The sequence below is a fragment of the Dryobates pubescens genome, chromosome Z (assembly GCF_014839835.1).
Source record: "Dryobates pubescens isolate bDryPub1 chromosome Z, bDryPub1.pri, whole genome shotgun sequence".
In the NCBI taxonomy this organism is placed as follows: Eukaryota; Metazoa; Chordata; class Aves; order Piciformes; family Picidae; genus Dryobates; species Dryobates pubescens.
This window is the reverse complement of record NC_071657.1, coordinates 3091300-3108353: the sequence shown is the minus strand read 5'-3', so window position 1 is coordinate 3108353 and position 17054 is coordinate 3091300. Positions and strand designations below refer to the sequence as shown.

Sequence of the window (17054 nt, the reverse complement as noted above, 5' to 3'; positions counted from 1 at the left end):
AGTGCAGCACCTGGCACTTGGACTTGTTGAATGCCATCCTGTTGGACTCTGCCCATCTGTCCAGCCTGTCAAGGTCCCTCTGCAGAGCCCTTCTGCCCTCTAACAGATCAACCCTTTTCACAGAATCATAGAGTTGTTGAGGCTGGAAGATCATCAAGTCCAGCTGCTCACCTAGAGCTCACAATCCCACCACTGCTGCTAAGCTGCTGCCACCAAGCCACATCCCTCAGCACCACATCCATGCATCTTTCAAACACCTCCAGGGATGGAGACTCCACCACCTCCCTGGGCAGCTTGTTCCAGTGGCTGAGAACCCTTTCTGTGAAGGGAATTTTCCCTGATATCCAACCTGATCCTCCCTTGGCACAACTTGAGCCTCTTTCCTCTTGTCCTGTGACTTGTTGGATGTGAGACCCCCCAACCTCTTTTGAGGTAGTTGGAGAGGGATGCACCAATTCCCACCTGTCTAAAATTTTAAGTGGTAGCCTCAACTTGGATGTCTTGCCACATCATTTGGGTCCTGCCATATGGCATTATCAATAGTCAAAGCCACCTGCAGAGCCACCACCACACAGAGCCTAGCAGCTTGCCACCTTCACTCCCACTTCTCCAAACCATGTCCTAAAAGTCATGAGTCAAACACACACAAAAAGTTCTTGCCTGTCATATCCTCAGCCTGGGGCATTCAGGGTCAGTACCCAGAATATTAAAGTAAAAAATCTTTGCTTACAGAAAGGTGCAGGTGGCCATGGCTCAAGTGTCTTCTATGTGCATGTGGGGTCAACCACATCCTAGCCACGTGAATAGGTCATCCTTCAACAGACCTCATGGGATGGGTGGGGGAGGTCCTGGAGTCAAGGAGGACAGGTGGAAACTGTGTTTTACTGGGTGTCTTATCTGTCCCAGAGGCATCATAAGTGGTGCTGTGTCCTGATATGGTTCACAGAGTCACACAGAAGGGGTGGGTGGGAGATGGAGAGGGCTACCTGCAAGAAGGGAGGTTTCTTCACATTTCCATGACAAGTCTCACATGAGCAATGAAGCCTTAGGACAAGAGAAGATGGCCTCAAGTTGCACCAGGGCAGGTTTAGGTTGGATATTAGGAACAATTTCTTTGCTGCAAGAGTGGTCAGGCATTGGAAGAGGCTGCCCAGGGAGGTGGTGGAGTCCCTGTCCCTGCAGGTGTTCAACAATTCTGTGGACACAGCCCTCTGGGACATGGCTTAATGACCATGGTGGTGTTGGGTTGACATTTGGATTTGATGATCTTAGAGGTCTTTTCCAACCTTAATGATTCTGTGAGTCCATCCATTAGCCTGGAGAAGAGGAGACTGAGGGGTGACCTTATTGCTCTCTACAACTACCTGAAGGGAGGTTGTAGACAGGCAGATGTTGGTCTCCTTTCCCAGGCAGCCAGCACCAGAACAAGAGGACACAGTCTCAGGCTGCACCAGGGGAGGTTTAGGTTGGATGTTAGGAAGAAGTTCTACACAGAGAGAGTGATTGCCCATTGGAATGGGCTGCCTGGGGAGGTGGTGGAGTCACCATCACTGGAGGTGTTCAGGAGGAGACTTGATGGGGTGCGTGGTGTTGTGGGTTAGTTGTTTAGGTGGTGTTGGATTGGTTGATGGGTTGGACATGATGATCTTGAAGGTCTCTTCCAACCTGGTCTATTCTATTCTATTCTATTCTATTCTATTCTATTCTATTCTATTCTATTCTATTCTATTCTATTCTATTCTATCATTTTATCTTGCATAAAGAGCCCCTCCACCAAATGTGCCAAAGCATCCTGGGGCTCCTTCAACCAGACAGGCTGGAGAGAGGTCTCCCAAGCTACACAGCTCCATTCTTCCAGGCATCTACAGGAGTCCTCTTGCTACCAGCCTGACACCATTGTCCCACAGCAGGCAACAAGCCCTGTTGCTCAAAACAGAGTAGAAAGGAGCAGATACCATGATATTATTGAGGTTGACTTCCTCGAGGTCAGGATCATTGCTCTGTATTAGTTTCAGGGTTTCCTCCACATCGGTTGAGTTTGGTTCCTCATCTGGAACTGGTTTGTACTGTGTGGGTTTAATCACACCTGCAAGTGAAAAGCAAGACCTGTGAAGCTGAAAGCACCCTGAACAGCAGCACTTCCTCTTTGGGTGTGCTCCTTCTCTTCCAGAAGCAGGTTCAGGAGAGGGAAGCATGACCTGACAAACAGAGACAGGCTGAGGGACTGAACAAGCACTGGTCAGCTTCACCTGTGCTCATGTGCATCCAGAAATGCTGCCCAGCACCTGGGCCAACCAGCACAGGACAGCTGGTGCCTGCTGCTACATGCTCCCAAGGTCCAAGCCTGTGGTGATGGAGAGCAAGCTGCCTGCATGGGGCTGTGCTAGCTCCCAGAAGGTGCAAGGGCAGCCAGTGACACCCAGCTGCCTCAGAGGGCAAGGATGCACCAGAGACAGCCCCAGCAATCAGAGGTTGCTCTTGACACCCATGGCTGTCACCTTCAGCCTAGAACTAATTCCCAGCTTCCCCATGCTACCTGCTTCAAAGCCCAGCTGCCAGTGCTCTAAACCACTTACTGTTGAGCCCTTCTTTGTTGACAATGGTGCTGCTCCCCAGTGCCTCATAGTACTGCTGGTTGCTCATCAGGGTGTGCATACCAAGGATGGCTACAGAAACAGAAAAGGAGAACATGACTTGGGTTACTGCAGGGCTCCAAACCCAGGGTAGCACACATAAATGCTGTGCTGCCTGGGCTGAGGGTCTGCAGCACACTGGCCTGCCCATGGACAAGCACAGCAAGGTGGGGCCAAGCCCCTCAGCTCAGAGGTGCTCCCTTGTTTATGCCAATGTATATTCTTCATAGGAGAAGAGCAACATCATCTTGTGGATGACAGACAAACAGCCAAGGCTTCCCACTAGCTGACTTGACTCAGCATCATGCAAAAATAGCAAGGGAAGAAAATAACAGACCAAAACCAGGCTAATAAATACCCTTGGTAGGATTTAGTCAAGGGGTCCAGTCCAGCAGGAGCCTGCACCTCCCAGGGATGTGGTTCCAGAACTTGTTGGGAGCCATTCACAAGAGCTTTCCCACTGACAATACATCATGGCTGACAATGAGCCTTGCTAAACAGGCAGCAGTGAAACAGTCTCCTGCTAAATGAGCCCTGCTAAGCAGGCTTCTCATTGTCCATATTGAGACTGCAGCACAGCTTGTACCACATCAGCTCCCCTGCTGCCACTTCAAGTGTGTTCTCCCAACAGCTGCAGAAGGAGCTGCCCCAAACAGCCTTTCTGCAGCACAGATCTGAGGATTAGAAAGGCAGTTTCATAGAGCAGGGCTTTGCAGGAGCTCAGTAAAATGGCAAAACCCAGAGATGCAGTGCCTGGCCAGGGTGCTTGTGTTGGAAGCCTCAATGGAAGGAGGGGAGAAGAAGGGGGGAAGGAGAAGGGGAAAAGGAAAAGGGGGGAAGAAGAAGGGGAAAAGGAGAAGGGGGGAAGGAGAAAGGGGGGAAAGGAGAAAGGGGGGAAGGGAGAAGGGGGGAAAGGAGAAGGGGGGAAAGGAGAAGGGGGGAAAGGAGAAGGGGGGAAAGGAGAAGGGGGGAAAGGAGAAAGGGGGAAAGGAGAAAGGGGAAAGGAGAAAGGGGAAGGGGAAAGGGAAGGGGAAGGGGAAGGGGAAGGGGAAGGGGAAGGGGAAGGGGAAGGGGAAGGGGAAGGGGAAGGGGAAGGGGAAGGGGGCAAGGAAAAGGAAAGCAACAGTCACACCTGAATGCCGAGTTCCATGTGAAACCCTTTTACCTGCAATGTCACAGAGCTCTGCATCAGAGGCATTAGCAAGGGCTTCCTCCAGCTCCGGCTCCAGAGTCACACTTTCCAAAACTGGATCCATTGGCTTCTGCTTGGGGATCCAAACTTTTCCTGCAAAAGCCAAGTGAGGTCACTCCCAGCAGGGCCACAGCACCTGCTTCACAACGAGCCCTACAGATGCATCTCTGTAGGGTGGGGTTTGCACAGCAGGAAGGGCAGAGGAGCACAAGGACCTAGAAAAGAATCAGGAGACACCAAACCCCTTCCCTTGATCTTAGCCTGGATCCTGCTGAGATGCAAGCCAGGAGGCATCTGCCATGTGTTGGAGAGGGTTCAGGGGAGGGCCACAAAGATGATCAGAAGGCTGGAGCACCTCTCCTGCAAGGACAGGCCAAGGAGTTTTCAGCCTGGAGAAGAGAAGGCTCCAGGGAGACCTACAGCAACCTTCCAGTACCTGAAGGGTCTACAGGAGAGCTGGAGAGGGACTTTTATAAGAGCTTGTAGTGATGGGACAAGAGGCAATGGCTTTAAACTAGAGCAGGGTAGATTGAGATTGGCCATTAGGAAGTTCTTTACTCTGAGGCTGGTGAGGCACTGGAACATGTGGCCCAGAGAACCTTTTCCTTTTCCTTTTCCTTTTCCTTTTCCTTTTCCTTTTCCTTTTCCTTTTCCTTTTCCTTTTCCTTTTCCTTTTCCTTTTCCTTTTCCTTTTCCTTTCCCTTTCCCTTTCCCTTTTCCTTTCCCTTTCCTTCTCCTTCTCCTTCTTCTCCTTTTTTTCCTTCTCCTTTTTTTCCTTCTCCTTCTGCTTTTCCTTTTTTCCTTCTCCTTCTCCTTCTCCTTCTCCTTTTCCTTTTTTTCCTTCTCCTTCTCCTTTTCCTTTTTTTCCTTCTCCTTCTCCTTCTCCTTTTCCTTTTTTTTCTTCTCCTTCTCCTTCTCCTTTTTTTCCTTCTCCTTCTCCTTTTCCTTTTTTTCCTTCTCCTTCTCCTTCTCCTTCTCCTTCTCCTTCTCCTTCTCCTTCTCCTCTGTTTCTTTTCTCCTCCTTCTCCTCATGCCTGGAAGTGTTTAAAACCAGGCTGGATGAGGCTTTGAGCAAGCTGGTCTGGTGGGAGGTGTCCCTGCCCATGGCAGGGAGGCTGTAACCAGATGATCTTTAAGGTCCAATCCAACTCAAGCCATTCTATGGTTCTGTGTGACATCTCCAGCTGTGGAGCTGGACTCTTCCACCAGTGCAGAGGGCTGCATCTACAAAAGCTCAGCAGCACATTTGCACAGGATGATGATTGCTCCAGGGCACAGCACCCAGAAAGCCAAGCACAGCCTCACCCTGCAGGACTTCACTCCTCTGAAGCCTGCATAAAAGGGATAGAGATTTGCCAGCACTCACATGGACCAAGAGAGGCCAGTGGCCTAGATGCAGCACTGTTCAGGAGCAGTCCTACCACTGAGACAGCTCCTGCTGCTAACTCCACATGCATGGTGGCAGGGAAATGGCACATGAATCAAGAGAAGGTGGAAAGGAGGTGGTGAAGGAGGTAAGGGATAGCAGTCTGTTGTCTGGCAAGCGCACAGGATGCAAGGAGGAGCAGGCTTGGGGCACCTGGTCTCTCTCAGTGTTGCTGCAGGGGACAGTAGGGCAGTGTGGGAATGACCCCATGGATGTGCCAGAAGCAGAGCTTCGTGCTCTGTCTCCTGGCACAGCAACAGGCCAAGGAAGAGGCATTTTCCCTACAAGCCAGAGGTGCAAAGCAAAAGGCACAGCTGGTAGTGCAAGGCTGCCATCTCCTCTGCTCACTTGTGGCCTTTTCCTGGCGGGGGTTGCCCACGTGGACAAGGCGTTCATGCAGTAAGTGATGCAGCTCCAAGCCCAGCCATGGATGCCACAGGCTCCCTGGCACTCACAGAATCACTGAGGTTGGAAAAGACCTCTAAGATCATCAAGTCCCAACCACCAACCCAACACCACCATGACCATTAAACCATGCCCTGAAGTGCCATGCCTACACATATATGAGCACCTCCAGCAGTGACTCCACCACCGCCCTGGTCAGCCTTTTCCAATGCCTGACCACTCTTTCTGTGCAGAAATCTTTCCCAATAGCCAATCTAAACCTCCCCTGGAGCAACTTGAGGCCATTCCCTCTAGCTGTTACTTGGGAGAAGAGGCCAAGTCCCACCTGGATCCAACCTCCTTTCAGGGAGTTGTAGAGAGCAATGAGGACTCCCCTCAGCCTCCTCTCCTCCAGACTAAGCAACACTAGGTTCCTCAGCAGCTCCTCACCAGACCTGTGCTCCAGACCCTTCACCAGATTTGTTGCCCTTCTCTGGACGTGCTCCAGCCCCAGAATGTCCTTTTTCAAGTGAGGGCCCCAAAGCTGTACCCAGATTTCCAGGTGTGGCCTCACCCACCCAGTACAGGGCATGAGCACTTCCCTGCTCCTGCTGTCATAGTGTTGCTGATCCAGGCCAGGAGGCCATTGCCCTTCTTGGCCACCTGGGCACACCCTGGCTCACATTCAGCTGCTGTCAACCAGCACCCCCAGGTCCTCTTGTGCTGGGCAGCTTTCCAGTCACTCTGCCCCAAGTTTGGAGCACTGCAGGGGCTTGTTGTGACTTCCCCATCCCATTGCCCAGGATGATCAGCAGGCAGGCCAGGACCCTTTCCTTGTTGGAGCCAGCTGTGTCCCAGAGAGACATGGGGCAGTGGATGTGGCTCATGGCACTGCATGGCTGCTGCCAGCTCCTAGCTGCTCTCACCAGCAGTGGGTGGGCAGATCTTTTTGTGGAGGCTGAACAGGTAAGGTCTGAGATTTCACACAACCAACACCAAAGAGAGAGGTCTGTGGTGTTTTAACATCCCATGGCAGGGGGCAGTTTGTTGGGCAGACCCAGCTCTGCTGAAGGATGGGAGAGGGAGGGATCCCAGAGCATTCTGGAGCAGTCCCCTCCCCTGAAATAGTCCAGGATCACTGCAGAGAGATAGAGACTGCAAAGCTCTCAGCCTGGCATGCCAGCCAGGACTATTTTTATCCCTGCTCTGAAACCAGAGTCAGCAGCACTTAGAGGAGAAACAAAGATCCTGCTGCTTAAAGATGTGCAGAAACAGAAGGGGCTAAATTTAGCCTCAAGGAAGAAGCAACTGTGCTGCAGATTCCCCCTTACCCTGGTAAGAAATGGAGGCTGCTATGAGCAGTCTTTGGCACAGTGGCCCAACTCCTGCCTGTGTGCTGCTGCCCTGACCAAGAGGGCAAGAATCTGCCTCCTGGGACACAGCTGCTCTCACAAAAATAGGCAGGCTGTCATGTGTGCACCAGGCACCCTCTGCAGCTAAATGTCTAGGGAGGGCTGGCCCCTTCTGCCCTGGCTTGGTGGGGAGACCCAGAACCATTGTCCCACCAGACACATGGCTCAACAAACTATCAGGCTGGCTCATCAGGGAGCAGTGAATTTAATTCTGCCATCACACAGCAACTCCTTTTTGACATCTCAGTGTCCAAACTGTGTTTGGACAGACACAGTGTTGGAACCTCTGTGGTTTAGTCTTAGGAAGTTTCACATCTCAGCCATGCTTTACTCAAGTTTGAGCTCCCAGTGGTGCATGCAAACACAGCACTGCAAACCAGACTGCAGCCTGCATGCACATGCCAACTCCTACCCTGCCCAGCAGCACAGCCAGGGAGAGCTGGCCCGTGGCAGAGCAGTAAATCACCCTCCAAACTGCAGACATGGTGATTTATTTCCAGCTCTGCAACAGCTGTGTGGAGGTAATTTACTATCTCTGGCTCACAGTCAGGGTAGCAGTGTCTTCACTCAGCAGCATGTTATGAGTGAAAATATGTTTAATGTGCTTGAAAACACATCAGGTGGAAATGTGAGTAGCTCAGGACAGAAGATGAAGACTCAAGATGCCCAAAATACCTCCACCTCCTGGGTACCTCTCAGGCTAGCCAGGAAAGCAGCCAGTGCTGGGCTAGGCTGTGCTGGAAATTGACAAACCACTCCTCCTGAGAGCACTCAAATTGCTCTTTTCATAGAATCACAGAATGATTTGGGTTGGCAGATCATCTAGTTCCAACCCCCCTGCCATGGGCAGGGACACCTTCTACTAGGATCAGGCTGCTCAGGGTCCTGCCTAACCTTGGCTTGAGCACCTCAGTAGAGGGGACACCTACCACCACCCTGGGCAACCTGTTCCAGTGCCTCACCACCCCCAATGTGAAGAATTCCTTCCTCATCTCCAGTCTAAATGTCTCCTCAAGATTCAGTCCATTCCCTCTTGTCCTGCCTCTTCAAGCCCTTGTAGAAAGCCTCTCTTCATCTTTCCTGTATCCCCCTTCAGGTACTGGAAGGCCTCCATAAGCTCTCCCAGAGCCTTCCAGGCTGAACAACCCCAACTCTCTCAGGCTGTCCACGAAGGGAAGGTGCTCCAGCCCTCTTTGTGGCCTTCCTCTGGACCCTTTCCAGCAGTTCCATGTCCTTCTTTCATTGGAGCCCCAGAACTGGGCACAGCACTCCAGGTGCTGTCTCACCAGAGCAGAGCAGGGGGCCAGAATCACCTCCCTCACACTTCATTTAGAGAACCCTGAGGTTTTTATGACCAAAAGGTAGGAGCTCCACTTGTATTAAATAGAGAGATTTAACAGACACTCACATCCCCACACATTTTCATGCACTTCTTTTTTTGACATGGGGCAGCCAGTAGTGCAAACAGCATAGACCCAGAACTTCTGCTGCAGGGTGACCATGGTACAGAGTGGGGGGTGGGGGTGGGGGTGGAAAGCTGCTGAGAAGCTCCTGGAACCCAGAGGCAAGAATATCATCTATGTCATGGGGACCATGAGCCATGTCAGGTGATATTCAGAGTGCTAATGGGGGCAGGAAAGTTCTTTGGATAATAGGACATGTCCCTGAAGAACAGGAGAAGATGACAGAAGGAGAAGCAGGGCACATCCCTCACTTGCAGGCTCTAGGGACACACAGATCAGGGGACACAGTGCAGGAAGAGAGAAACATGCAGGCTGCAGGAGACTGAGAAATGAGGCTGGGGCTGTCAGGAGGCGTCGAAGACAAGACAGGAATTGTCTGAGGGAAGCTGTGGAGTTTCTCTGTACCAACATGAAGGTCAGAGTGCAGGGGTGGAGCATGAAGGGCAATGGTGGAAGGCAGAGAACACCCTGCAGAGCTCACAGAAGAGCAGGGCAGAGGAGGAAAGACAGAGGAAAGAAGATGATGCCTTCCCCAGAGCTTGACACAGCTGCAGTGGGATGGTGATGGAAAGAGGCTTTGCAGTGGTACAGCCTCTGTCCATCACTTGACATATTGAGTGGGAACCAGATAAGCAAGCTGATGGACCTCTTGGGCACAGCCAGACAGCCTTGGCTGAGGCTGGGGAGCAGACTGAGCAGATCCATCCCCATAGTGGTGTTGAAGTGAACTCATGGTTAGCGCCAGGGGTCAGACACAGTCCCTGCACTGCGTACGCGCTGTGCCTTCACCCCGACGCGGCACAGAGGATGGCCATACCTCTCTTTTCACCCGTGAAAGGAACCAGGTCTTCTCTGTCTTTAATGTCCTTTGCCTGCTTTTCTAGGTGGGCCATGAGTTCCTCCCTCTTGAAGGGGCCAGTGGGTGGCTTTTGGGTCTGATCCCGCTGCCTGAGGCCAGCTGGCAGCAATGCGTTCTAGGCAGGGAGAGAAACAGAGGTTATCTCTGCAGGCCAGCACACCCAGCCATCAAATGCTGCCCCCTCTCCCTCTTCCCTCAGTGCTCTCTCCTTCCTCCACATTGCTGCACAATCTGCTCCTCCTTGTGTCAAAGGTTGTCTCCAACCCCACTGAATCCCACATCACCCAAGACCAATGATGCTCCTTTCCCCCTCTGGTTTCAGCTGCTGGCTCCACTACAAGGTTTCCATGCTGCCAAGTGGCTGTTTCTCTAGAACAGCAGCTCCAGCCCTTTCTGTGGGGCCTCTCACCCACCACCCCCTGCTCCTCCTAGCCCCTTCCCACATCCACACCATTTCTGCTGCCTCCCCACTGCAGTCACAGCAGCAGAACCAAGCTGCTAAACTCAGTCCACCTTCTCCTCCCCAGATGTGTCTGTTTGAGTTCCCACAAGCCCAGAATAGAATAGAATAGAATAGAATAGAATAGAGTAGAGTAGAGTAGAGTAGAGTACAGTAGAGTAGAGTAGAGTAGAGTAGAGTAGAGTAGAGTAGAGTAGAGTAGAGTAGAGTAGAATGGAATAGAATGGAATAGAATAGACCAGGTTGGAAGAGACCTTCAAGATCTTCACGTCCAACCTATCAACCAATCCAACCCACCTAAACAACTAACCCATGGCACCAAGCACCCCATGTCCCAGCAAGTATCAGTTCAGGGAAATCACAGAAAGGCAGGGGCTGGAAGGGACCTCTGGGGATCACCTAGTGCAATCTCTCTGCTAAAGCAGGGTCAGCTAGAGCAGGCTGCACAAGAACATGTCCAGGTGGGTTTTGAGATTCTGCAGAGAAGGAGACTCCACAGCCTCCCTGGGCAGCCTGCTCCAGCACCTTCAAAGCAAAAAAGTTCTCCCTTAAGCTGAAGTGAAAGCTCCTGTGATCTGGTTTGTACCAGCTGCCCCTTGTCCTGTCCCTGCCCACCGCTGGGAAGAGCCCAGCCCCAAATCCCATGGCCAGAGAGCTGCGGTGGCCGCTTCTGCCTTTCACCACAAAACCAGAGGCAGGGTCTGGCAGAGGAGGTCACACTGATGTGGAACAAGACCCCTGAGAACCTCAGCACCTTCAGGGAAGGGCAGGGCAGGGCAGGGCAGGGCAGGGCAGGGCAGGGCAGGGCAGGGAAGGGAAGGGAAGGGAAGGGAAGGGAAGGGAAGGGAAGGGAAGGGAAGGGAAGGGAAGGGAAGGGAAGGGAAGGGAAGGGAAGGGAAGGGAAGGGAAGGGAAGGGAAGGGAAGGGAAGGGAAGGGAAGAAACCAGGTTGGAAGAGACCTTCAAGATCATCAAGTCCAAACCATCACCCAACACCACCTAATCAACTAAAAACCATGGCACCAAGCACCCCATCCAGTCTCTTCCTAAACACCTCCAGTGATGGTGACTCCACCACCTCCCTGAGCAGCCCATTCCAAATCCCTCCTTGCTCCCCAGTGCTTTCAGCCACCATGGGAAGCTGCTTTGTGCCTGACACACATGGCACATTAAGCACCTGCTTGCACTTAAATATAGAACAGCCTTAATGCAGTAAGACTATTCCCAGATTTGGCACTAAGCATGTGCTTTAAAGCTTTGCTGGGTGGAAGTCAACACTTACTTTTTAAGACACCTGAGGTGATTTTGAACAACATGCTGATGTTTATTGCTTTATTTCAATATCTTCTTTTTCCTCTTTTTTGGCCCCATGCCCACTTGACAAAAGCAATTCATTCTGGGCCCCACCCTGTTCAATATCTTTATTGATGATCTGGATAAGGGCATTGAGTCCACCATCAGTAAATTTGAAGATGACACCAAGCTGGGGGCAGGAGTTGATCTGCTGGAGGGTAGGAGAGCTCTGCAGAGGGACCTTGCCAGGCTGGACAGATGGGCAGAGTCCAACAGGATGGCATTCAACAAGTCCAAGGGCCAGGTGCTGCACTTTGGCCACAACAACCCCATGCAGAGCTACAGGCTGGGGTCAGAGTGGCTGAGAGCAGCCAAACAGAGAGGGACCTGGGGGTACTAGACAATGGTAGGCAGAACACGAGCCAGCAGTGTGCCCAGGTGGCCAAGAAGGCCAATGGCATCCTGGCCTGCATCAGGAACAGTGTGGCCAGCAGGAGCAGGGAAGTCATTCTGCCCTGTGCTCAGCACTGGTTAGGCCACACCTTGAGTCCTGTGTCCAGTTCTGGGCCCCTCAGTTTAGGAAGGACATCGAGACACTTGAAGGTGTCCAGAGAAGGGCAACAAGGCTGGGGAGAGGCCTTGAGCACAGCCCTGTGAGGAGAGGCTGAGGGAGCTGGGGTTGCTTAGCCTGGAGAAGAGGAGGCTCAGGGGAGACCTCATTGCTCTCTACAACTCCCTGAAGGACGGTTGTAGCCAGGTGGGGGTTGGTCTTTTCTCCCAGGCAACCAGCACCAGAACAAGAGGACACAGTCTTGAGCTGTGCCAGGGGAGGTTTAGGCTTTAGGTGAGGAGAAAGTTCTTCCCAGAGAGAGTTGTTAGCCATTGGGATGTGCTGCCCAGGGAGGTGGTGGAGTCCCCATCCCTGGAGGTGTTCAAGAGGGGATTGGATGTGGCACTTGGTGCCATGGTCTAGTCATGAGATGCTGGGTGACAGGTTGGACTTGAGGTCTCTTCCAACCTTATTGATTCTATGATTCTGTGATTATCTTTACCATTTAAATTCATTATAATTTAAGGTCCTGCACTCAGGCTACACCTCTGCTGGCAGATGTTCACCATTACTTCAACCTTCCTGCCCCTTTCACAGGGTGCTGCCCTACTCTGTGTCTTCTGAGGCAGCTGTAGCCAGCCCATGTGCTCAGCCCCAGGCACTATCCTGCCACCTCTTCATCATTTTCCTGTGTTGCAATTAAAAATACTGATGATGCAATCCACAGTGCCCATCACATCCCCTCCCTCCCCCCTCTAGAAACACTAGCTGTGTTGTTGCAGGAACAGGTTCTCACTTGGCAGTGCCCAGCCTCATCATCTAAGGTTGCCATAACCCAGAGGCCTGCCAGTTGGCTCTGACAACCCCTGCTAGAGCCATGGGACAATGTTGCCTGATCTGTTAGAGGGTAGGAGAGCTCTGCAGAGGGACCTCGACAGGCTGGACAGATGGGCAGAGTCCAGTGCCATGAGATTGAACACATCTACACTTTGGCCACAACAACCCCATGCAGAGCCACAGGCTGGGGTCAGAGTGGCTGGAGAGCAGCCAGGCAGAGAGGGACCTGGGGGTACTAGACAATGGTAGGCTGAACATGAGCCAGCAGTGTGCCCAGGTGGCCAAGAGGGCAAGTGGCTTCCTGGCCTGCATCAGGAACAGTGTGGCCAGCAGGAGCAGGGAAGTCATTGTGCCCTGTGCTCAGCACTGGTCAGGCCACACCTTGAGTCCTGTGTCCAGTTCTGGGCCCCTCAGTTTAAGGACACTGAGACACTTGAACGTGTCCAGAGAAGGGCAACAAGGCTGGGGAGGGGTCTGGAGCACAACCCTGTGAGGAGAGGCTGAGGGAGCTGGGGTTGCTTAGCCTGGAGAAGAGGAGGCTCAGGGGTGACCTTCTTGCTGTCTACAACTCCCTGAAGGGAGGTTGTAGACAGCTGGGGGTTGGTCTCTTCTCCCAGGCAAGCAGCACAGGAACAAGAGGACACAGTCTCAAGCTGTGCCAAGGGAGGTTTAGGCTGGATCTTAGGAAGAATTTCTTCATAGAGAGATTGGCCATTGGAATGTGCTGCCCAGGGAGGTGGTGGAGTCACCATCACTGGAGGTGTTTAGGAAGAGACTGGATGGGGTGCTTGGTGCCATGGTTTAGTTGATTAGATGGTGTTGGGTGATAGGTTGGACACAATGATCTCCAATGTTTCTTCCAACCTGGTTGATTCTGTATTCTGGTGCAGGGCATTAAACCTGCAGGCACTGGATCCTTGCTTCTGATCAGGCCACCCTGGAGAGAAATTTTGGGTGTTTGGGTGTTGTTTGGTTTGGTTTTGGGGTTTTTGGGTTGTTTGTTTCTAGGGCCTGTGTTTCCCTCCATTTTTGGCAGAAAATCCAACCCCCCAGGTTTTGCAGAATAGGAGAATTGCTTCTTTGCAGCCTCCCAACATCACCAGGAGCTGTGCATATGCAAGCACGGGGTCTGCTGGTGCCAAGCAGTGAATGGAATGGCATGGAATGGCATGGAATGGCATGGAATGGAATGGAATGGAATGGAATGGAATGGAATGGAATGGAATGGAATAGAATAGAATAGAATAGAATAGAATAGAATAGAATAGAATAGAATAGAATAGACCAGGTTGGAAAAGACCTTTGAGATCATCAAGTCCAACCTATCACCCAACACCATCTAATCAACTAAACCATGGCACCAAGCACCCCATCCAGTCTCTTCCTAAACACCTCCAGTGATGGTGACTCCACCACCTCCCTGGGCAGCACATTCCAATGGCCAATCTCTCTTTCTGTGAATATCTTCTTCCTAACATCCAGCACTGGCTCACACTGGTGCTGCAAATGCCAGTGCCCACCACAGCCAGGGCACACATTCCAGGGCAAGGGCAAGGGCATATCACAGGAAGAGGGTCATGGAATCAAGGAATGCACTGGGATGGAAGGGACCTCTAGAGTTCATCTAGTCCAACCCCCTGCAGTAAGCAGGAACAGCCCCAACTAGCTCAGGTCCCTTAAGCAGCTCATGCTTGCAAGGGCAAAACTGCTTCTGCTCCTCTGTGTGCAGTCTCCTCCCTCCTCACACTGAGTGCAAGCTCTGCAAAGGATCCCCCTGAAGCACAGCTTGCTAATGCAGCCCATTCCCCCACAACCACAGAGGCTCACCACCCAGCAAAGATGGTGTTAAAAACAACTCACATCAGGATCCAGCTCTTCCAGCTCATTCTCTAACTTGGCCAGCTCCTCCTCTGTCAGAGCTGCAAGGATGGCCTCTTCATCCAGGTCTCGGTACTTTTCCAGCTCCTTTCTGTAAGACATCTTGGAGGAGTCTGGTGAACCTCACTCTTATGCCAAACCAGGACCTGAAATGATCACAAGAAGCATTAACACCAAGCACAGGAGCAGTGACTAGGATGTGTGTGGACGCTGAGTGCCCCAGAGCTGCAGGAGATGTATGCTTAAAGCATGGCTGATTTCAAAGCCAGCTCAGGTTGCTCAGGGTCCTCCATGTCCACATCCTGCATGCAAGCAATCCTGCATGAAGGTGGAACAACTTCAGTAGCACACTGGCCCACCATGGACTTACCAGGCAGGACTTTGTAGAGGAGCCTGGCTAGAGAGGCCTTTCTCCAAGCAATGCTAGGATTAAGCCCAGCCCAGGAGGGATGGGCTGGAAAAAAACCCTAACCTAACCTTAGGTGGGCCAAGAAACCTGACCCAGGTGGGCAGAGAGACCTGGCCCCCTCCCAGGGGAAAGGGTTCCCCAGTCAAAGCCACTTCCTGTCCACAACCCTATTTAAGGTGGGGCTAATGCCCTGCCTTGCTTCCTCTCTCCCACCTTTGGCTATCTGACCCCCTGCTGCTGTTAAACATGGGGGGGGGAGAGGGGGGAGGGAGGCTGTTCCATGCTGTCCCAGACATCTAAGGGACTGCATCCAAAGAGAATCCCTCTTACATCCAGAGAATCCTTTGCCAGCTGTGCCTGGTTTTGTATACCCTTGTTATTTATCCCTCTCCCTTATACCCTTGTAACCCTCCTTCAAATGTCCTTTTATTCTATTTCTTTTGGTGAAACTCAGCTTTTAACTGCCAAATCGATTCAAGACTGCTTCTCCCATAGTTTTACCTCTCTCTTCTCCTCCTGCCTCATTGTGCTTTCCCTGCCAGGAAAAGGGGAAGAGGGGAGGCAACCTGAATCTGTTCCATTGGGCTTTTGAGCCCCGGGGGAAGCTTAAAGCAGAACAAGATGCTAATGAAGTGCCCTATACGTTTACCTCCTTGAAGGGCTGACAATCAACCACGAATCACAACAGCCTGCAGCTCTCCTGCCCTTACAAGCCCCCAGGGGACACCTCCCCACACGTGGCCCTCCCAGTGGCGTTGTCACCATGTGAGGAAAAGAGATTTGTAGCACCACTGAGCACTCTGAGCCCCGGAAGCCTCCACGAGCCACAGCACCCTGAAGCCGCAGGCGTAGAGGAGCCTGGCTGGAGCTGCCTCTCTCCAGGCAGTGCTAGGTGTCAATGAAGGGCCCTATCCCTGCATTTCCTTCCCTGAAGGACAGGCCGTCAAGCACGAATCACAACAGCCTGCAGCTCTGCTGCCCTTACAAGCCCCCAGGGGACACCACCCCCACACGTCGCCCTCCCGGTGAGGTCGTGGTCGCCAGGCGGAGAAACAGATTTGGAGCATCACTGAGCGCTCTGAGCCCCGAAAGTCCCTAAAGCCACAAGGAGATCAGGAAGTATTACCCACTGGTCTTCAGGAGGCTGCTGGGTGACCCACCTCCCCCCCGGCAACCCGTGCGTGCCCTGCTGCCAGCTGAGCGGCTGCCCTGCGCGTCCAGCCCCGCAGCCCCGCAGGAGGCGGGAGCGGCACAGCGCAGTGACCTCTCTGGATAATCCCTGCCGACCCAGGCGGGGTGGCCCCTGGCTCCTAATGCCACACAGCCTCACACACACGGAACTGGAGCTCTGCCAGCCCTCAGAGGCTGTGGTAGACCTTCCATGAGGTCAGCTTGTGCGAGATAGGGAGGCGGGTTAAAAATAACATTCACTACAATGTGTAAGAGAGCATCCAAGTACCCTCCTCCCCTCCCCTCCCCTCCCCTCCCCTCCCCTCCCCTCCCCTCCCCTCAAATCTCCTCTCCTCATTTGAGGTTTTCTTCTCTTCTCTGTCTTTGCAAAGTCTGGTTCAGTTCCTGAGTAGAACATTGCACTCCAGACAACGTCAAGCAACTTCTCCTACAGTTTGGGAAACCAACCAGCCAACCCCCAAAACACCCCAAAACCAAACCCCAACACAACAAAAGGTTTGCTGTTGTCTCAAGTGTCATCTGCCCTACATCAACAGCAAGGCCTGTGCATTATTTCAAGGAGAGAAATATCCTTTCCAGTGTCTATAAATGGCCTCTTCTCAGCTTCTGAAGGGTGTCAGAGCCCCACCCTGGGTCACATCTCCCCATCTTTGCTCAGCCTCTCAGGGCAGATCGTGCTCTTTATTAGCAGAGGGCTCCCTTTATGCCTCCTACAGCTGCAGCTGCTGCTCCAGATAGGAACCTTATCTTCAGCTTGGCCACAAAAGGGCACAAGAACACACACACACAGAGGGCTGGACAGCAAGCCCTTAAATTTAGAGCTGTCATCTGGTCAGACCTTTGGTTTCTCAGTAGAGGGATGGCAATTCCTGCAGCACTCACATTCCTGCCACTCAACACTTCGGAGGTGGAGCACCAGGAGAGGGTCCCTCCGTGGTGGGAGTAGGAACAGCCACCCTAGCTCCCACAGGCAAGACCTGAGAGGCTGAAAAGCAGCTCTGAGTGAGGCTGGTTTGCTCTGTGCAGCAACAGCAGCCTGTGGGCAGCAGGGCTGAGGGCAGTCAGAGT

At 52.5% G+C, this 17054-nt stretch overlaps 1 protein-coding gene across 3 annotated transcripts in view; it reads right to left on the bottom strand.

The window, feature by feature from the left end:
* TMOD1 (tropomodulin 1) overlaps positions 1 to 17054 on the bottom strand; it is a 43334-nt gene that overhangs the window by 11756 nt on the left and 14524 nt on the right. For all 3 annotated transcript variants that reach the window (XM_054178588.1, XM_054178589.1, XM_054178590.1), the window contains exons 2-6: positions 14369 to 14532; positions 9328 to 9484; positions 3799 to 3918; positions 2577 to 2666; positions 1956 to 2086 (exon numbers count right to left, since the gene is read on the bottom strand). In XM_054178588.1, coding sequence (XP_054034563.1) covers positions 1956 to 2086; positions 2577 to 2666; positions 3799 to 3918; positions 9328 to 9484; positions 14369 to 14488 — 618 coding nt within the window. In that variant the 5' untranslated portion in view covers positions 14489 to 14532. The remainder of the gene's footprint in view (positions 1 to 1955; positions 2087 to 2576; positions 2667 to 3798; positions 3919 to 9327; positions 9485 to 14368; positions 14533 to 17054) is intronic.